Source organism: Epinephelus fuscoguttatus, linkage group LG20, assembly GCF_011397635.1.
Source record: "Epinephelus fuscoguttatus linkage group LG20, E.fuscoguttatus.final_Chr_v1".
Lineage (NCBI taxonomy): Eukaryota > Metazoa > Chordata > Actinopteri > Perciformes > Serranidae > Epinephelus > Epinephelus fuscoguttatus.
The window spans coordinates 14897007-14919674 of record NC_064771.1 but is presented as its reverse complement, the minus strand read 5'-3'; the positions used below and the strand labels follow the sequence as shown (position 1 = coordinate 14919674).

General features: G+C 41.2%; 1 protein-coding gene across 1 annotated transcript; it reads left to right on the top strand.

Annotated features, from left to right (window-relative positions):
• The first annotated feature begins 2622 nt into the window (after positions 1 to 2622).
• On the top strand, positions 2623 to 22149 carry LOC125880300 (uncharacterized). Its single transcript, XM_049562603.1, has 6 exons — positions 2623 to 2877; positions 16224 to 16304; positions 16446 to 16545; positions 18481 to 19183; positions 19319 to 19388; positions 21444 to 22149. Exons 2-6 carry the CDS (start codon positions 16280 to 16282, stop codon positions 21626 to 21628), a joined length of 1083 nt encoding a protein of 360 aa, XP_049418560.1. The 5' UTR covers positions 2623 to 2877; positions 16224 to 16279; the 3' UTR covers positions 21629 to 22149.
• Positions 22150 to 22668: the final 519 nt, after the last annotated feature.

The window sequence follows — 22668 nt, the reverse complement described above, 5'->3', positions numbered from 1 at the left end:
GTGAATCTGCTACACTCCCTCCCTGGTGTCAGAAACCACCAGTGTCCTTCTGTCTGCTGTCACCTGCAGCTGACCACTCCAGAGAACAGTGTGTGTGTGTGTGTGCGTGTGTGTGTGAGACACTGAAAAGGAGGCTAGAAGACAGACAATCTTGTCATTGCACACGTTATTTGAGAGTGGTTTCTTTAGGGGTCAAAGGTCATAGTAGATTTAAATCTACCTGAGCAGACCCCAGCCAGGTAGCGTATGTCTGTAAATAAAGCTCACAGTCAGCGAGGATATGTTTGGTGCATCTGGAGGGAACCTGGCTGGCCTGTGTTTCCTTTTTGCTCTGGTTTCCAGCCACGGTCGCTGCCTGCTTGTGGTCATCCCTGGCAGCGATTCCACAGGCTGTAAACATCCTGTTATTATGGCCTCTGTCACTTTCAGGCTGCGCTCCATGGAGCTGTCTCCACTCACAGTCACCTTGTTGTCACATGCTACTTATAGTCAAGAGCTCTGTTCTCAAATGAAAGGTTGCTTGCTTATAAAGACTCTGTCACATCTCTCACTACAGTTAATATTAAATTACATTTTTTATACATGTTCTATTCTTTATGAATGCAGGATCAAGGTGCACTAGGTATCTGTAAATTCATTACAAGTTTCTATGCAAAGCTCTTTGTAACTATAAAGAGTGCCTCAAGAATGAGTCCTAAAACCCGGAAATGAGTTAGCATTTTCCCACTGCCGATTCCCTTGTCTCAGAGTCAGTGGAAATTTTTTTAATGTGTTTCTGGTTAGATGCCTGAAATAAAGTCTGTGGTTAACACAAGGTTAAAAGATTTTCATGTTTTGTTCTACGACATAAAGACTCCACTCGTGAACTTTAAAGCTGCTATGTGTCCTAAAAAAGGCAGCCGATAACAAGTGGCCAAATGAGACTACAGAACAGCATCATGTTGAACCTCACCAAACACAGCTTTACAGTCTTGTTATGGCGGTGACGTTAGGTCATGTGACCATAGTGTAGTTTGTTTATAGCCTAACATTAGCCTTTTACTTCTGGTGATGCATTTAGGCTTCAATAATCATGAAAAAGGTGTTGATATGTGAGGATTATCTTGCTGAACTAAGCATAGAAAACGCCCCTATACATTTTTATATGTCCTGACTACAATTCATCATATTTCCACATGCACTTATATCTACTGTTAAGACCTTGTTTTCGTATTTTGAAAAGCAGAGCTAGTCACGTGTGTCCTGGGCCAAAAAATACCCTCCAATAAATGATTAGAGGAAATTACTGCAAGGTATTCAATCATGACATCATGTCAGGAGTGAACTTTTTTTTTCTTTTAGGCCTATTAATTTAATCGTGAGGGTTGCTTTGATTAAATATTGGTCAGATTGTGTGCAGAACTGAGATAGTGTGAAGACTATATGGCTGTTAACGCTCACTTTTCCAGTTATACCCTTTTAGTATCAGAGTAGTATCAGATGGCACTTTAAAATGGATTTATTTATCATGTAAATACATATAGCTTGTATTGTCAGTGATTTAAGTCAGGGGGTAAATTGTTGTACTAGGGTTAGCATGGATCTGCTCATGGGCCCCCCCCCCTTTGACCTTGACCCTGTACCCTTTGACCCTCTCTGACAGCGGGCCTGCTGGTCAAATTAAACCTCATCTGGCTAAAATAGGATCTTTTGATTGAATTAACATTATTTTGTGTTGAATTAAATGTGTAGAACTGATCAATGAATTTTGTGTCCATTTTTCAGCTGCATGTAGGGTTGAAGTCATGTCTCCTCCTGCAGAACACACACAGTTAAACCAATTAAACCAACAACAGTGGACACATCAAGTGATACCCGATGATGACAGAATATGCTTGATGGCCATGTTGAGGCTGAGCCATGTTTTGTTAAAATACAAATACAGTACCTAGAAGCAGACATGCATTTTTAGACTTCCTATAAATCCGTCAATGAGAGTCACTGGAAAACACCTGATAAGGAATTCCCACATTTGCAGGTGGCTTGGCAGTTTGTGACAGGAAATGGAGTGTGGTTCGCTGGCAAAGTTCTAGACTTTTGTTCAGACAAAACACAAAGCCTCCTCATGGTTTCTCTCTACACCACATTTGACCCCTTTAATGGAACTGAAATGCACTCGATGTGACTTTGTGTGGACTTTTCCTGCTTGCTTGTGCCATTATGATGTGAAAAGCAAGTTTTCCACAGTTTTAATCTGCACATGTCTTTATAGCTCCCATGTGTGAGGGGCTACCAGAGCGCTGTAGCTACTGCGTCATACCGGCCACCAACAGGCAGCACGTGTGGGCCCAAGGCCTGGCAAGAGTGACGCGAACGTTGCTTCCTCAGGATGGACTCAGTGAGGCCTGCAGCGACCAGAGGGGCAGAGGAACGACAAAAACATCCTCTGCCTCCCCCTCACGTACCTGCCCCCCTCAGCCTTGTCCCTTTCCATGCTCCCATGCTTGTTTTCAGGAAGACCAGGCTTCCTGAGTGATGGAGTGGTGGATGAGAGGAGGAAGAGGGGGATGGTAGAGAAAGGAAGAGACAGACACAGAGAGAGATGGATGGGGACAGGGGTGATGGTCCTGTGCACGTAGTGGTTTGGGGGAGTTTGTTGCGTTGGTTATTTTCTTGAAAGGCAGGTAGCCTTAACCCTCCTTGGTAGAAGACTTTTTTTGTATCTGGGGAGCAAGGCAGACAAGGAGCGGCCTTATGTGCTACGGGGCTTAATTTGAGGAATATAAATGTATTTCGTGTACATATTAAGATCATGCAGGGACTTTTCCATGCCTCCCACTTGTGTTGGGGAATTCTGAGCGATGGGACAATGAGCACAGAGCATGGAATCCAGCAGAGGTAAGTACAAACACAAACAGATGGTAAGTTGCATTTTACACAGACTAAAGAACAGGACAGTATTTTATTCTTGTCTTGATCTGAATTAGTTTGTACAAGTCTGCATGTCTATGATATATAGTTAGAAAGCTCATCTTATTAGTAAGTGAGCTGGTAGACATTCATTCAGTGTCGCTCAAGGACACCTTGACAGGATGTATCATAGATGCACTCACACATACTGGCTTTTTGGGGGATTTCTGAAATGAGATTTGGCTTACATTGCGCTTTTACCTCTGTTGTGTCAGTCAATATTATTAAGTAATCACAGAACTACAAATTGCTCCCATTGAGTGTGTATAAATAGGAGACACTGTGAGGGAATTTGTCCATTTCAGGCTAAAAAGTGTCACATAAGTGCACCCCATTTACCATTTACTATTTTCTTATGAATACTTCTGAAGTGGTTTAATTCTAAAATTTGCTCTAAATAATATCTGTGTCATTTTTTGTTAAACTGGGGCACTTTAGCCTCTGTGGCTGAGGATCTCCACCCATAGGAAACATATAGGGTTTTTTTCAAATCATGATGTCAACCAGTGTTAAAGGAACACTTTACCCACAGAATGTCCATTTATAAATCACTTAGTCGTTCCATGTTACCTTGAATTCTTGAAGGATACTTAATTTTTCTTGAAAGCCTTCATGGGAAATGGTGAATACATTCATTTATTTATTAACTGATTGGGGACCACACCATACAACAACTAACAACAGCAAAACAATATCAAAACATCCATTAACAAACTCTCCCACAACTCATGCAGTATAATCCAAGTCTCATTCATCCAGTGGTATGCTCTGTACTTCCCAAACACTTGCATTTTAGCTTAAAAAAACCTTAGTATTGGACTTTTTGAAGAGAGTTTTTCCTTCCAGTTCAGTTTTAAACACAAAGATTTTGGCAAAAAGGCATGTGTGTGGAAAGTACTGAGCATACAACTGGATAAATGAGACTTGGATTATATTGCACGAGATGTGTGAGAGTTTGTAAATGGATGTTATGTTATAGTTTTGCTGTTGTTAAATGTGCTCCGAATTAATCAATAAATCAATATGATTGACGTTTTCCATGTAGGCGTGCTAGAAAAACAAAGTTCTCTTCATGAATTCAAAGTAACATAGCATGACAATTAATATACAAATGGTCATTTTGTGGGTGAAGAATTCCTTTAAGCTTTGGATTCCTACATGATCATTTAAATAGCCTGCATTTTACATTCATATACATGACTAGTCATTTCTGTCTGTCACCATTTATGCGTGCTAGAATAAATGTTTGCAAAGCCCAAAAAGTTAAATCATAAGCTGTTAAGTTTATTTTGCAAATACTGCAAATACCTTGGTGAGAAGAAAAACAGGAGAAATATGAAGATGGGAAATGTTGTTGTAGTTGTTATTGTTTAACCTCACAGGTTTGCTTCTCTGTTTATAACCTTCATATATATTTGTGTAACAGAAAAGGTCTTAACATCAATAAATCAAGATTTTTGAGACATTTTAAAGGTGCTGTATGTAAGAATGTGGCCAAAATGGTTACTGCACTCAAATTCAAAATACTGCCGCGAATCGTGTCTGCCCCCCTTCCCCTACAGATTCGAGGTTGCTTGACAGCGGCACACTGGAGACTGATTTGTTTGCTCACGGGTGGCTGCCGTGGCAGGGCCGCGTCACCGCGTCCTTGATCTTCGGTTTTCCTGCAGACCATTCGAGCAAGTCCGGCTTCTCTGCTGCTAACGCTTCTGCTAGGATACAGCTGACGAGGAGCCGGCTGCTAATGCTATGTACCGGGACACTGCTAAGATTTGGGCCACACTGCCAACGAAGTGCTGCGAAGCGCAGTGCACCAAAATTCTCGCGCGAGCCCATTCACATGCCGGTCGACAAGCGCTTCTGCTCCCAGCTGTTGTCTCCGTCACAATTGGGGCTGTTTTTCCATCATGGGTATCTCTCTCTGTTTGCATGTGTGTCCCCTAACCCCCACCCCCTATAGCTGGCCCACTCTCTCTCTCTCTCTCTCTCTTTCTTGTGTGTGTGTGTGTGTGTGTGTGTGTGTGTGCGTTTGTGGGTGTGGGTGTGTGTGTTGGTGTTCATCTTTCTCGCGCTCTGTTTAGATACCACTGACTAATGATGTATATAAACACACACACATATATACATCACATTTGTCAAACGGGGTGTTTTATTTTGAAATTTGTTTTATTCTGAAAATAGACCGGATGCTGTTGTTGTTCCTTTGTGTGACTTCCTGCCTGGTTTGACACATTTCGCTCGTGGCTCGCACAGAAAATAGACCCGCCCCCCCGAACAATCGCTGTAGGGCCAGCCGCGGAGCTGGATGACACAATCTGTTAACATGGGCGCCGAAAGGAAACTGGCTTCACTTCGAGGCTATTCGCAGCGCTTCTGTGCCCGGTGTGGCCCTGGCGTAATGCTGCTTGCCGTGCTGCTGTAGCTCAGTCATAACTGTGATGCTGAGACTCTACTGACTGCGTGACTGGTAGATGACGGTGGGTGGCGCAACAGGCCAAAACACAAATTCAAAACATAAACGTGATTTGCGGACCGTAAATTTTTTTTTAAAATGCGAATATTCTGGCTGTACTATTGTTGTCAGTGAGATCAGTATGTTATATGAACGTTATTCCTTAGTCTCTGTGACATATTAGGAGGATTTTATGACTATTTGCTTTAGATTTCTTACACATAGCTCCTTTAAGAGAAAAAAGTAGCCTTTTCCTTGATATTCATAGTGACCTTTAACCTTCCTATGTTTAGAAAGAATAAATAGGCTATAAGAGATGCTTTGGATAACATTTCAGATTTCAGACGTCTGTGTTTAAGGCCTTCAGTCGAAGCTATTTATGTTGAAAGCCATTTTAATTCAGATGGATGATATTGTTATCAGGTTCAACTTAATGTCCTGCTGCATGCTTAACTAAATCTCTAAGTCCCTCTGTAATGCCTGAGGCGTCTGACTTCTCAGACAGACCTGTTCATCCATACAGTAGAAAGTGGTCGCTCCTCTTTTTTCCTGGGCTCAGTTACTGCCTCTTCTATTTCTATCTGACCAGCTGTGATGTGGGCATGCCAGTGACGCTCTCAAATTCAGCCAAGACGCCCCCCCTCCACCTGTGCTTTAAGCTCCACCCTCCACTCTCACTAACAATTTCATCTCACACCACTGCTTTGGCACCAATCTCTCAATCTGTGCGGTTATCTGAGGCATTCGAGGTGTCTGTGTCTGCGTGTGCATGTTAATCTCTTCTTTATTCTCTGTTTTGACATCAATCACTCAAGCCTGGATGCATGTGAGTTTGTATCTGTACAGCCTGTAAACGGGCCCATCCAAAAATACATCCAAAAGTATGATAATGCTCCATGATAAACTACATGTAAAATTAAAAGAGTAACTCTTTGAGGACTAATGTTGATTGACAGTTGAATGTGGTCACTTTAAAATGGTCAATGAGAACATGCCATTCAGATATTTCAAAATGACTTCAGCCTACCAACCAATCCGTCTCCAATTTAGGTATGATCTGAAATGTTCTCATTATTAAGGTAAAAGAGGTTCAGTACCAAGTGAGTTTGAATAGCCTCTTGATTGATCAAAAACAGAAGTCATATTTTAGCTTGCATAAGTATCAGAGAACAACATTTAATCTAAAAAGAGAGACACTTTTTTGTTTCCTTGCTCAAAGTTAAGGATGAGATAATTAAATCCAATCTCATATTTCTGTATATTAGCAAACTCTAAAGGTACAGATGGCAACCAGGCCTCCAGGAGGTGCATTGCGCTTTGAAGCCAATTTTTATAGTGGCCAAACAGTGGAATTACAACTCCTGAGTCTGTCACATGATGTCAATGGATCCTGAAAGAAATTTTCCTATAGGCTTACATTGGGAAAGACATCTGTAAATAAGTGTAGGTAAGTGTTAAATAAATGTTTTTGAGCATCACAACTGCAAATGACTTGTTTTGCTATTAGGATTTGATCCATTCATCCCAAAAACATTTTGAAAGTGTAGTAGAGAAATCATTTTATCCCACTTAAGTCAGTGAATTGCTAAGCTGGAAGTATTCAGCTTGACCAGCAGAAGTCTCTAGTGCACCCGTTTAATAAGCCCAATGATGCAGAGGCTGCTCAAATCATTCGGGTAATTTCATACATGACAGTTACATTTTTGGCTTCATGCACCACTGAACAACTTCCATAGGAAGGAGCAAGGTCCTACCTCCAATGCTGTATCCAGGTCTTTTTTTTTTTAATATTCATACTAGCAACCAGCTATCTTATCTTAGCACAAAGATTACAAACACAGGTACACAGGGGACACAGGTAACTTGTTTTAGCCAGCTTTGTTTATTTAATAGAAAAACCAAAGTGAAAACACAACAATTTTTCGTTTGACATTGGGTTATGTTCCAGGCAATTTCTTTCAAGGACCAGTAACTTTCTGGTTGTTTGACAACTGGTGCTTGGCTAGAAATAGACTGCTCCAGGGATGATGTTTTTCTGAAGACTGGCGGCAATAAACAAACTACACTACAGTTGAATGTCTTAGTGTCGCTCCCACAGTGTAGCTATAAAGCTGTGTTCAGTATAATGGCATTCTGTGGTTTCATTTAGCCACTTGTTAAAAAAAAGCATAAAAGCTTCAAAATTCACGAGTAGGGTATTTACTTTCGTGTTCCCACCGCCAAATGAAACAGGATCAGATTCCTTAAAGCAGCTTCAGGATAAGAAGTAACTCCAGAATCTGAGCCAAGTCCTCAATGAGGGCGCGTCTCAAGCCCATTGTAGGAGGGAAGCGGAACAGGGTATTTACTTTAATATTTTTTGTTGTAGAACAATACATAAAAGTCTCTTAAGCTTGTGTAACCACAGAACTTATTTCAGGCATCTAACCGCTGACTTTGACACAAGGGAACTTATTTCTTGGTTTTAGGACTCATTCCTGGGGCACTGTATAGTATGGCACACTCCTGCCTGCTAGCTGTTTCCCCATTTCTAGCATTAATGCTAAGCCACATTAGCCTGCTAGTAGCTTCATATTCATACAGACATGAGGGTGGTATGAATCCAACGAATAAGAACATTTCTCTAAACTTTTCCTTTAACATATAAAACACCTGCTTGCAGCATTGAGCTGGCGTTGACCTTGTTTAGCTTCTGTGAAATTCACAGAAGTGGAGCCGTTTCTCTCTTCTGCATCCTGGCCGCTCTGTTTTTTTTCTGAGTCCTGGCCACTCTGTTTTTTATCTGTTTGAACCGTAACTAAGGGGGAATCCTGACTCAATGCATTTTTGATTTAAATGTGTTTGCTGCTGTGCAACTGGATCGGGGCCTGGTGAATACCAGCCAGCTTAGGATGCAAGCGATAGGATCTGTGCTGGGGTAAGGGGGGTTGACGAGTTTGGGAAGGTGAAGTTGGGGACTCCCTCGGGTGACTCTGAAGAGAGGAGGGAGCGGGGATAGTGGTGTCAAGGAGAGAGGCTTGGTTTCGATTTATAGGTGTCCTCGGAAAGCTGCATGTACAGGACGCAGAAAGATAGACGCTGACGCTATATTACTTCTAAACAGCCTTCTCTCCACATGACAAGCCCTAAACAAGTCAGGAGCCTATCGATGTTCCTAGGGTCCTATGTTCGTCAGCTCAGTATCCTCCTCATATAACACAGTAAGGAGATCTGTCGAAGGGTTCATGTCCTCAGTCATGTTTTTTCGCTTGTTCAAATGTTTAATGTATTTTGTCCTCCACTATGCTGAAATCACCCAACTACAGCCCACTGATGTTACTCTCTTTGAGACCTATGCAGTTATATTTACAGGCATATTTGCTCAAGCCATTTATATCCCCACTGTGTCTGAACAAAATGCATTTGAAGTGTCTATTTTCCTTTGTTTTTTTTCAATTAGAACTTTGGAGGTAGCCCTTACCAATCTCTGAAAACACAACTCCAAGCCCTTAGGAACTTAGGACCCTGGGAACATAGTGATGACCCAAACAAGTGTCCATATTAAAGTAAGACTTCAACATGAAAGCACAGTGTCCAGTTTCCTGTTCCTATAGTGTGAGGTAGTGTGATATACCCCAGGGCAGCGCCTGATTCCCAAATAAAGATATTTATGTATATTCCACTGCCGCAGGCCTCTGTAAACCTCATCACATTTAAGATTAGCCGCTGAAACAGATCTGCTCTTATCTGATCGGGGCTGTGTGTGTGTGTAAATGAGAGCTCTGTCAACGAGCGCTCAAGCTCAGCTTCTCCATAAACGCTTTAAACCAGTCGAGAAGTCCCACAGCTGTCTCGGCCTGTGGGCGCTCACAGGAGTCGGGTGTGCCTATGTGAGTGTGTCAGGTCAGAGGTCAGAGCCCCTCTTTTCATCACCTTTCCGCCGTCTTTTTCCCCTCCTGACACTGTGTGTGTGTGTGTGTGTGTTAACTTCATGTTATGGCTGAAATATCATTTCGCCCTGCTTAGCTGCTCCCTTAGCTGTGGTTTGATTTCAGGATGAGATGAGGTAAGTGTTTACATACGTACACAGTTGCGGTCGTTGCTCAACCTTTTAAAGCATAGGAGCAGATATGGGCCCACATGAAGTGACAGACAGGCACAGGCCTTTCACCAGTGGTTTTAGTGCCAGGCTGATGTGATGGCTAAGTGTTAAAAGCTGCTGTCTTTCTTGCTCTTTGATGCTTGTTCAGCAAGGGCAGGTGAGAGCAAAGACATTGAACACGTCAAAGCAAAAAATGCAAAGGGAAAATTAAATAATTTATAATTTGATTTTGCATTGCTATGGCTTTATTTGTCCTAACAAGGTTCAGTTTGTGTCTCTGCTTTTCAAATCCGCAACCCTATTCCCCACACTGAGACTATAACAGCTGCACTCTACTGCCGTCTAGTGGTTGAACACTGCAATAACATTTACTGTGACCTGGAAAATAACATTTCTGCTCTTAATTATCATGTTCACGAATCCTTCAGTGTGTTTGCTCTCCATTTGTGACGCTCCTATATCCTATAATCCTATAAACAATTTAGACTTTTACATCATTACATTTATATATAAAAAAGAATGTTAACACCTCACACAAAGACACCCTTACATTTGAGTTACATTTTCAAGGTTCTGAATATGAAATCTCAGAATGTGTTTATTTTTCAACAAAATGTTTTATCGTTTGCATTCTGCACAACACTGGAACACTTGGCACTCAAAAAGTCACGGCTGAAACAAAAAAAATCCATGCAAATGTGAGCTTTAAAGTGTACATATTCTGTATCCTGCAAATTGTTGTTGTCTATTAATGGCTGCAGTGTGAAAGCAGTGACGTTCCCTTGGAAACTAAATAAAAGCACCGTAACCTTCTGTCATTGGCTGTTCCCACTCAAATCCAGTCGAGGTCATGTGTATCCAGATGTGTTTCTAGGACTTGAGGACATTCGGGGCTTAGATCTGACTTGTCTTGCAGGCTGCAGGGATCCTCCTCTGACCCTTTGTTGATAGAGCATTTTACTGGAATTACATTTCAAGGCAACAGCTTGGATATGTTTACTTCCTGTAAACTGGTGTCACTCACACACACTGCAAAACAGCTGGTCAACAGGAAACATAGAGGGACCCATTTATTTTGAAACAGTCTGTCTATTTTGATTATTTTCTATGTAGTCTGGCAACTTACAAACTACATAAATAAATAAATGAATAAATAAATAAACTCATTGATGGCAGGAAGAATCAAACTACTGTAACAGCAAATAAGCAGATACACCGCAAACAAGAGAGCTGAATTGCTTCTTCTTTTAATTTAGTCTTCACTTGACTTTAGGCTTCACTTGTGGGGTGTATGTAATGCAATGTGTCTGGTTGTTTGCATGACACGGGGTATTCTCAGGTGGTGGGCATGTGTACAGAACCATATATGGAGTTCAGTCAGCACATGATCACCCTGCTGCTGATTGGATTCAGTGTATGTCACAACAAACCTGATGAAGCAATGGGTAAAACGTGTTGTTTGTAACATTTCAAGTGAAGACTAAATTAAAAGAAGAAGCAATTCAGCCGTCTTGTGTGCGGTGTATCTGCTTCTCCGCTATCAGTCGAATAAATAAATAAAATTCAGTGTGAATCGGTTTAGTTTCATTCATGAATTAGAAAATGGTTGGGGAGCATCCGACATCCTATCACGGGCAAGATTTGACTTGCAGGCCATAAGCTGAGTATCACTGGTTTGGTGTGTAGGATTTAGTGACATCTAGTGGTGAGGTTGCAGATTGCAACCAACTGAAACTTCATGTGCCAAGAGTGTAGTAGAATTACAGAGGCTGACATGAAAACGCAAACAACCCTATGTAAAAATGGTCCAGTGTTTGGTTTGTCAGTTCTGGGCTACTGTAGAAATGACATGCAAACTCCATGAAGGACAACCTGCCCTGTGTAGATATGTTCTAAGATAATGAAAAGTGAAAAAAAAAAAAAAGATTTCAGGTGATTCTACACTAATGAAAACATAGTTAAGAATACTATATTCCATTTCTGCCAGTATGTCCTCCTAAATTCTGCAGACTGCTCCTTTAATTCTTGTCTTTCAGCAGGGTGATTACCTGCCAAGTCAGACACAATTTATGTAAACAAAATATGTTTCTCCCTCTCTCATGAAATGTATTCTATCTGATGAATGATGGAGTAATAAATGACTCTCAATAATCCATCGTCTTATAACGTCAGGAGATAAATAAATACACCCCCACCCATCCAAACCACCCTCCTCACACAACTCTCTCCCCTCCCCGTCCTGTCTCTGTCTCTCTACACCTTTTCATACAAACATACACTCCCCCCTCCTCTTTTTCACTTACACACACTCACACTTCACCCAATTTGGCAGTGCCCTTGGCAGCAGCGGTGCTAGTTCAGGCGGGCAGGGTTCCCAGGTCTGGACTGAGGAAGAGCAGGTGTACTGCTGTCAACAGAGGCTCATAAATACTCCAGTCGGCGACCTGAGATGGATTACACGTTTATGTCATCATATTAAAGACACTCTGTCAGCAAACACTTTTAAGACCCTATAATCTCCCGCCGAAGAGAAAAGTCTTTTCTCCCCAGAAAGGGAGAGGGCTCACCGCTGCGCAGCACAGCGAGTGCTGATCTGCAACAGATTAGACATTCAGCTGACAACCAGATGCAAAGCTGCACCCTGGCCTTTATCATTTAAAATGTGCCCAGCTTCCTTTACATCCTCACTGAGGAGGGCATTTCAGTTGAATTACTGTTGAAGACACGCACCCTGAACAAATATGTACACATCAGTGACATGTTTACCCCTCTATATGTTGTTATTTTAGCATCATGTTTCACTCCCTCCCAGCCCCTCTCCTCTCCTCTCCAGCCGTGAGACCCCTCTGTGTCCAAATAAAGGCTGCAAACAGCACTACCGGCGTTCTTACTGGATGTTTAGCTTTCCCATATTACCCACAGTGCTTTGCGGGGGCCTCAATCCATTGGACAGCTCCATGTGTTCCTCTTCAGGCCTCGGGCATGGTGTAGAATAAGCCCAATGCTCTCCAATTACCCTCCTCTCACGGATTGTTTGGTGTCATTCGCCGTCTGCTGCCGGCTGGATATGATGATTCTGCGCCCACAGTGTAAAAGGATAGCTCTACAGTTCTCCTGGCATGTGCTGTACACGTTACAACTCAATCGGAGCAGTAAGATATAGCGGGACCAAGCCAATTATTAAAAAATTCAAGCTGAAGTGACACCCTGGTGCTCAGGCTTGTTCTCACCCCCTGTACTACAACAAACACATTCTTTATTCTTGTTCACCTGCTGATGCCCGTGAGGTCAGGTTTCCCTTTGTATTAGAGGGAATTGTGGGACTGAGACTCTGTAGGCATGATTAGAGAGTTGGCTGCCACACCTCTGGCTAAATGAGCAGAGTAGCTCAGTAGGGAAATGATGCTTTCTCCTGCTTAAATTAACTACATCAGATAATATAATACAACTATTAGGCTTCCTCACCTTCCACCCAGTCGGTCAGAGGGCCTGACACCAAAGAGGTATCACTCATTCATCTGACATTTGGATGCAGAAGTTGTCGAGATATCAGATTATGAACATCTCCAGACACAGCACATCAATCATAACTCCAATGTGAAAATAGAATGTCCCGGAACAAGCTCCCATTTTGCGCCTGTGAGAAGGCTTTCAGCTTCGCGGCTGTATCACATCCTCACATGTCCTGCTAAGTGCAGTGAAAAAAGAGTTGACTACATTGCAACACTGTACTGTAAGTAGGCAGAGCGCTCCAGCTGACCTGATATGGGTCCGTGGGTGCAGGTTGCTGGGGGACATGATGCCTCTGAGGACAGCTCAAGGGAGAGGCGTAAAGGTAGCAGAAAACAAAATCAGAGTAGAGAACACCATCTGTCCATCTCTATGTCTTCTTTACCGTCTATTTTGCCCTCTTCTTTGCTCTTTTATTTCCCCTCTCTTGGGAACCAGAGGTGGACTGAATGGTGATGTTGTTGCCTCCTGGAAACAACATCCTGATGCTGTCTGAGTGTGTGAAGCAGAACTCCAGCATCAGTGATTTTGTTGCCAGGGGGATGACTATACCAGCAGGATCTTTGTAATAAATCTAGCTGTGTGGAAGTTACATGATAATGATCATAATGATGATGATGATGATGTGGGAGACCAATGATCCTCTGTGCAGTTGTTATGATCCCCTGCAGTGCCGCTCTGTCAGCTGCCAATCAGTTTCCATACCAGACTGTGATGCAGTATGTCAGTATGCTGTCTACCGGGCAATGGTAGAAAGACTTCAGCAGTCTGGCATCATCTGAGCAGTAGCATCAGTAATTTTCAGTGTTAAAGGGGAGTGAATGCATGTAATTAAACTAGCACAGTAGTTGGACTACATTTTGCAGTAGCTTGCTGGTAGTTTGATTACAATTCATATTTGCATAGTGATTCAAAAAGATAAAAAACCTTTTTGCTGTTTTTTGTTTTTTTTTGTATGTGTAGTTACATAAATGAAAAAGGAAAAAGGAAAGGAAAAAATGAAAATTTTTTGTTTTGTTTTGTTTTACCGTTGTTTCTCTACTGTTGTTGAGCCACCTTAGACAAGCTCCACCCCCTTCCCCCGTCACCCTGACCACTTTAAAGTACATAGGCCCTGAGGGTCAAAATACTACAACATTTCACAAAACAACATTTTGGACAACACAACATTTCACAAAACACAAAAACATTTTGGTAAACACAACAACATTTCAGAAAATGCAACAACGTTTGAAAAACAAAACAACATTTTAGGAACACAACAACATTTCAGAGAACACATTAACATTTGGAAAGACACAAAAACATTTAAGAAAACACAAAAAGATGTAAAAAAACAAACAAACAAAAAAAAAACCCCACAAGATTCCCACAACAAACATAACATTAAAACAACATTTCCGAAAACACAACAACATTTTGCAAAATGTTGTTGTGTTTTTGGAAATGTTACGTTTTTACCCTCGGGGCCACTGTAGTAAAGGCATGCTCATGTGATGCATTTGTCAGGCAGCCTTTGTAAAACTGAACTTGAATATATTATCGTATCAGTTAGTCAGACAAAGTGATTGTTGCTATGTAATAAAAATGTTCAGAGAAGTTGTTGAGTGCTATTTTAAGAGTTACCTTTCTAACTGATTAATCCTGCTTGGTGTAGTACCTCTACCTGGACTCCAGTTTCTGGAGGGGAGGTGTCTGACTGATGAAAACTGTTTATAAAACCAAAGTTACATTCCTTTTTACTTTCCCATGAATAGTAGGTTATTTCAGGAAAGTGGCAGTTTTTATTGGCGTGTGACTTTTTTGTGTTATATTTTGTTATATTGTGTATCACATGTATATTGTCATTTTTTATTTTTATTTATTTATTTTTTTTCTACAGAGTAGTTTAAATTACTTTTTCTGGGTAGCTTCTTTTAACCAAACTGTAGTTCAGGTTCTGCCAGTGTGGACTAATTAGTAGCTTAAAGAGATGCTTTCAAGGTAGCTTTCCCAGCACTTGTAATGTTTTTGTTTCTATGAGTAAAAAGTGGTATAGTTGCATTAATAGCAGCAACAGTGATAGTTAAAAGTGTACATACAAGGCCAAGTTTTATAACATTATTTTATACTTTTATAGATATATTAGCTAAATTTATAAAGCCTCATTTAAATTTAAGAACAATTTATAAGAGCTCTGCTGCAGTTCCCTCCTTTCCCTCAGTGCTGTAAGCCAAAGCTGCCTGCTGTTCTGCTATCAACCTCTAGAGGGAGCCAATTTTCACTGTTGCATCCAGTGAGATCATGCACAAAAAAATAGACTGAGGGGCTTCCCCAAACATTTAGCCCACAAATGCAGTACACATTCATAGAACCCAAAAGTTTTGTTTTACCTATATGCAGTATTCGTCTGGTGAACACAGACTTTGTCAAGCTGTGCTCTTTATGTAGCAACACCTCCTGAAATGTTAAATACAGACACAAGCCCTGGCAAATGGGCCTAGACTGATGCATGATGATGCATAATAATAATGGAATTATTTTGACAAAATTAAAGACACCATAAATTGATGCAGAAAAGGCACAAATTTAGGAAAATAAGGGTTCGATGGTTGAAATTTTGTGTCAGAGGACTCCCAAGCCTAAATCTGATATGTGTCTTCCTCCAGTGTTGAAATGAAACCAACACATCTGGACCAACTCTGACTTTATAAATGTATGAAAAATGTCAACTGGAATCAGAGCTTCTTAAAAGACAGATTGTTTTGGGGAGAGAATGCACAACAAACCAGAGAAATCTTTCAATTAATTGTGAATTCATGACCTTGAAACCAAATTATATGTTTGATCTTGTATTAATATATCTGATGTTTGCACAAGGTGTGATTTACGTGTGATATAATTATTGAGAACAATGTACGTCACTGTCCCATCCTCCCTGCAGTGACCCTCCATCATTCAGGCAGTTGTGTTACATTAGACCAGATAACTTATTGATCCCCATCTTGCACAGTGCTGCTGCAGACAGGCCAGCAGCCTCCAGGGAGTGTGCTGTATATGTGAGCTCTTTGTCCTCTCTCCGTGTCCTCACATCCTTCCTCTTCATCCCCATCCCTCACTCCTCTGATCTGCTCCCCTTATTTCATTTCCCCCCTCATTCACTCACTCTCTACCCCGCCTGATCCCCCCCTCCCTTCCTCTCTTTTTCTGTGCATCCCTCTATCTCCTGTCTCTCTCTGTCCATATGTGTAGCTTGTCCCTTTCGGTGCCCTCCATGAGGCGTCTGCCGTGCAGCAAAAGCCGGGGGAATGAGTGGGGCTTGCAGCATGCAAGGTAGGAGAAGAAATATGCTGGTGTCATGTGTGGAGGAGAGATTAAGAGTGTTGCAACACGTACTGCAGCATCATGATGCAGCAAGATTTTGAAGCAATGTATATCCGTTTGATAACCATGTTCCTCTCTTTCTTTTTACAGAGTTAAAATACTTCAGGGATGGAGCTACGCTGGTAATTTCATTGGAGGATTTAAATTGGCGTTCTAAAAGGAGATGCAGTGACAAAAGAATCAAGAAAAGGTATTACTTTAGTTTTTATCATGAAAATCGATGGGGACTTTTAATGTGTTTCTCTTTGTCTTTCTCTCTTCTTGTGGTGGGTCTCTGTTTGTGTATTGCCTGTTTGGAAGTTATTATAATCTGTCCCTCTCCTGAGCCCCTCCACCTGTTACACAAAGAGGTGTTAATTTACCCGAAACAGGGCAGATTACAGGCTTCACGGCCTACTGCTTAAGAGTGTGCGTGCATGTGTGTTTATGTGTGTGTGTGAGACCATACAGTAGTGTGTGTGAGTGTGTCCTTTTACATCCTTTACGTCACAGCTGCTGTGAGTCAGCTCCTCTCTTCCTTTCCTGAGTCACTCATCCAGCGGTTGCTTGGTTACTGCAGAGCGGTGAAAGTTTCCTATTGCGTCTTTGTCTCTGCGGATGAATGGGCCCCGATATTTATTCAGGCTCAGGAGTGAGTGGCCAAATAATGTATGTGTTTGTGTGCATGCGTGCATTTGTGTGTGTGCGTGCACCATTTCATCCAACGGGCAAAAGCTGATGAATCAGTTTTAGTACATCCTGTTGTTAGTGGACACTCAGGGGCTGTCTGTGCACTGCAGCTGACCTCTTAGAATATCCAGCAGATAAAAACTAGAGAAGGACCAAAATGAAATTATATTTTGTGTGAAAGAAACCTACATATTATTTTAGGTGAAAGCATCAGTCAATGCTCACCATCTAACATGCAAGCTAATGCCAACACCATTAACTATGGTAAGACACTATACTACTTTTGATATATGCCACTTGCAAATAGCATGTCATCGAGTGGCAATCACCACCTCTGCAGGTGCCATTTTAAACTTGTGGTTTATATCCTGCTGAGACCCTGTGTCCTCATATGAGGACATCACATCTTGGGTTAACTTGATCCTCATACTTCATTCTGATTAATTTAGACCTGCTATCCTCATTCGTGGACACTATTTTGTGTCATCTAGTGGTACTAAGAGTACAATACACCAAACCCTGTAAAAACAAAATGGCAGCCATCTCTGCCAAGTCATCTGCAGCCGATCTCGACACAGAAGTGGACAAGGTCCAAAACCTGATCACATTTTATGGTTGAAACTTGTTTGTTTATGATTATTAATGTTTATAGCTTGCTATGGCAACAAATTTGACCAATTTTAGCAACAGTAACAAACTAAGATGCTGGTAAATAGGAAGTACAAATTTGAAAACATTGGGACTTCACTATTGTCTCATTTGAGAACACTGGGACTATATTATCGTCGACAATTTTATCTATGTTATCTATGAGCCTGATGAAGCTGTAAGCGAAACGCGTTGCTCTATTAAATTCTCGATCCTCTTTCTTAGTCCTGTCTTGTGTGCGGTACGTAGCCACAATATATGTGGTTTTTTCTTTGCAATTTTATCTATGTGTTAAGATTTTTATTTATACTTAACGGGTGCTACTGATCCCACATAGCTAGGAAAAATTAAAAATGCATACCAAACAAAAGTTCAGGTCTCAGGGGGATATGACTATTATATTGGCAGATAACCCTCCTCCAGTGTAACTGTCACTACATAATTACCAACTTTAAGTGGTAACAAAGCTTGCACATAAATTTGTCTTACGGCACAGCATAGAAACAATGTGTTTCTCACCACAGAGCAGTCTATTATTTACTCTCTTTTAGCTCTAGTTTTAGTTTCCTCCAACTCCAGAGGGAAATATGTGGTTCTTTAGCTGCTAAACACTCCACTATGTTCACCAGCTGAACACTAAGTGTGTCTGTCTGCTTCTTTGGTGATAAACAGGTAGTGTTCTAAAATAAAGTCTAATATCATTTGTTACTCCAAAAAATAGTTTGATTTCCTTTACTCATTCATTACAAGATGATGAGCAGAACCGAGTTTAATACATCACAAGACTCACTGTGCATCATTCACACAGGAATGAAGAGCTCCAGCTGTTGATATCCTCAGGTCAGATGATCCCGGCTGACGAAGAGCTGCAGGCGATCACCTGCTTCCTTGATCAAAGAGGAAGTGCAGCCCCTCAGCTGTGGAGCACCACTGACAGCAGATCAGGAATGGTAGCGTGGCCACCACCCTCCTCCATCTCCCCTCGACAGTGCTGTCTTCCAGAGGAGCCTGCACGTGATTCAGCGCTAATTTCTGTAGCTTCTGTTGTCTCAGACACCCCACAGGAGGGCCCATGGACGCGACTTATTCTAAATACGCAGGAAATTTGCAGTTTGATCAAAATTAATTTAAACATTTCGACCCAGCCGAACACTGTTACTGTGAACCAGCACAATAGGTTTATTACTTTCTGTGATGAGGATATACCACTGCAACGTTTTGGTGACATCGGCTACACAGAAGATTGCAGGACATTTATAGGAAGTTCTGGTTATAATAACAACGTGTTAGGTGATTTGAAATACTCCACTGCCCTCAGTCCCAACACCAACAACTCTAATGGGAATCAACATGAACTGGTTATCAGAGACAATTTGAACAACCTTAAAAGTCGTCTGAAATCCTGCCAAATCTATGACGCTCCAGGGATACTATCCAGGAGGGACGTGAATGTAAAAAAGAGGAAGAGTGTGTCCTTTGACAGTGAAGTCATGGTCTACCTGTTTGATCAGGTACTGTTCTCATGTTGTCTGTTAAACTGTAGCTTGATGGGTTTTGGGGAGATGAAGGTTAAATACTTACTGACCACTTTAATCCAAACCAAAGCTGTGACACTTCCTCTGCCTGTCCACTGTTACTATTCTCAGGAGAGTCCCACCGTGGAGCTGCACACCGAGGCCTCCACATCTCTACCAGACGTCACATTAGAAGACAGTGGTACTATTCTGAAGGACGATACTAATGATTTTGCACATTTTATCCCATATTGTGTATGCTGACCATTTTGCACTGGTGGGAAATAACTGAGTACATTTACTCAAGTAATGTACTTAAAGATAACTATTATGAAAGTAACTTTTTGTCAAATATGCTGAAATTGTCACTGCATTTTGAAAGAAATACATAAGACAGAGGATCTATGAAAAAATATTATTTCTCTTCCCTCTCGAAATGCCTCAGTGGCATTACCGCACGTAAACGAAAACAACCAATCAGAGCCCAGGAGTCACTAATGCTGCCGTCAATCATGTCGATCGCTGCTTGCAAAACTGCAGTAAAAGGTCATATTATGCAGTGCTGATCAGATATGAATTTCTCGCATCAAATGTTTCAAACATATTTTAGTGTACTATTTAGCTGTAAAATGAGAAAGTTGGTCTGGCTGGTGTGCGGTGCTTGGTGCTTCGTTTGACTGTCTCCAACATGGCGGCCGGGTTGCAAACTTTCTCATTTACATCTAAACAGCACACTAAAATATGTTTCTGATTTGAGAGCCAAGACATAGGTAATGCAGTTACGATCTTGATTCATATTTGATTAGCGCTGCCTAGTTTGACAGTTGACTGCAGTTCGTGAGCAGTGATTGACATGACTGACACCTGCATTAGAGACTCCTCTGCTCTAAATAGTTGTTTTTTGTGTGCTACAGTATATTTTGGCAAATGTCATTAAAAACAACAGGAAGAGGAGGGACGTGATTTTTTTTCACAGTTTATTTTTCTCATGTGCTTCTTTCAGAATATAGGGACAATTTCAGCAAATATGGTAAAAGGGTATTTTCTTAAAAGTTACCGACTGTAGCTTGAAGTAAAACTTTAAGTAGGCTTATATTCAAGTATTTCCATCTTATACCACTTCATAGTCGCTACAGTAGAGGAAAGTATTTGGGAAACATTTAAGATTTTACATAATATGATGAGCTCATGTTATGCACTGATGCACTGTTATATATATCAAACTACCCAACAGTATACATAGCATACTTCCGATTAGGCTGCCACTAACTATAATTTTCATTGTTAATTAAACTGCTCTTTATTTTCTCAATTAATTGATTCATCTTTTTGTACAGAAAATGTCAGAATCTACTGAAAATTGCCCTTGGTAACTTCCCAGAGCCCAAGGTCACATCCTCAAATTGTGTGTTTTGTTCGACTAACAGAAAACACAAAACCCAAAAATTATAAAAAAGATATTTAGTTTATCATATGTGGCAAAGACAAGCATCAAATTTTCACATTTAAGAAGCATGACATGAGCAACTGTTTGGATATTTTGTTTTAAAAATTACAAAAATTATCATTAGATCATCGAAATCGTTGCAAATTAAATTTCTGTCGATTAATCGACTGATCGTTACAACTTTACTTTCAGTTAGCGCCATCTCAACCAGCTGTAGGAGTAAAATGCTGCTTAGACATTCATTTATCAGTAATTAAAATCTAATGAAACAATACTAGTTTAACATTGAAAAGGAGTACTTCTCTGCAGTACTTCTTTTTACTTTTGATCATTTATGAAAAAATACTTCATAGTAATTTCAAAGCAACAATTTCAATGCGAGAATTTTATTCATAATGAGGGTATTTTCACTTTGGCATGCCATTTTCAGAATCATACCATATGCATAACTTTGACTTTGTCAGTATATTGCTCTGAAGTAAGTATCTGCCTTCAATATTATTTCTTGGTGGAACAGGATGGGAAACAGGGATTATTCAAAACGTAAGGAGTGCAGCTTTAATACCCAGAAAATATAACTGCTTTTCTTAAGTAACAATAGGATAACCTTTGACACTAAAACACAACATGGAAAATGCTTCTTGTGTTTATGTCACTACCTACTTCAAACCGAAAAGCTGCTAACAATGTAACAAGATTAGGGCGGGACACTACCAGGGTTAGCAAACTTTAATGTTTGTAAGTCCTCCTAAACCCGATGCTGCGGGCTTTGGGCTCTTTGTTGTCACTAATTGTGTGTTTTGCCTGCAGGCTTGGAGTGGGAAGATGACTTCTCAGCTTTGGAAAAGAACTGCCATTTTCAGTGTGTCAGAAACTCTCAGCAATACACCCTTTCCCTGCCGACGCAGAGCAGCACCGCTCTGTCCCGGCGATTCTCTCTGCCCCAAACCTGCCTGTTCCTCACCCATGTCACTGAGTCAGACCTTGAGCTGTGAGATAAAGGTTTATTTACACACACATATTGAGTTGGTGCTGATTTTTATGACACAGTGGTGATCAAACGCAGCCTTTCTACCCCATCTTCTACCAGCCAAAGGCCGCCTCACTGTCACCATGGCCCAGTGTGACATCCGCACTTGTTTTTCTTCCAGACAGCCAGCCTTGGCCGAATGGAAAAACTGACTAATCTTCCTGATCTGGTCCTCTTCACCTCTAACTCATCTCCCCACCTCCCTCCTCTTTTATGATGAGTCAGGGATTTTAATGGCTTTTTTTCTCTCCCTCTGACCCAAATGGATTCAAAGCACCTGCCGTTCATGACATCACAGCCACGCAGGACTGTGTGACAGTGCATTCAGCTTTCCCAGTTGTGGCTATGACAAGATCACTGACTATGATGTGATAAAAACAGCCAGTTGCATAACGGCGCTGGTGCATTTCCAGCTGCGAACCTCTCTGGAAGCTGCTTCAGATTGTGTCCTTGGACCTGAGCTGTGAAATACAAACATAAATGTTGTCAATTCCAATAAATTAAATTTAAAAACTTGTCATCTGTGTCTGAAATCCCATTTTATCTGGTTGTATTTAACAAATTCCAGGTTAGTCCTGGAATACAAGAAGTATTATGTTGTTTATCCAGTTTGTTTTGCTCAAACAGAGCATGCTTGTGGAGGCCCTGTTTGCTTGCCTCATTACTAAAGTGTATTCAGCTCAGAATTTATCAGCGGCTGTGACTGAATAAACAGTGTAAGCCTTAGGGGCCAATGGAGCCAGAAACTGAACAAACTAAAAGTACTAGATAATGTTTCCACAGAGCCAGCATCAGCGAGGTTTGGTTGATTAGATACAGTGTACCTGAGGAGGAAACGGTGAACCTGGCAGGACCAGTCTTGGTGTTCACACACACACACAGACACACACACACACACACACACACACACACACACACACACACTGGCCCAGTGTTCAAGGACACCAAAAAGCTAAAAAATGTTTGGCTCTTAGCTGGGAGCGTCACACCTGTACATTACTATTG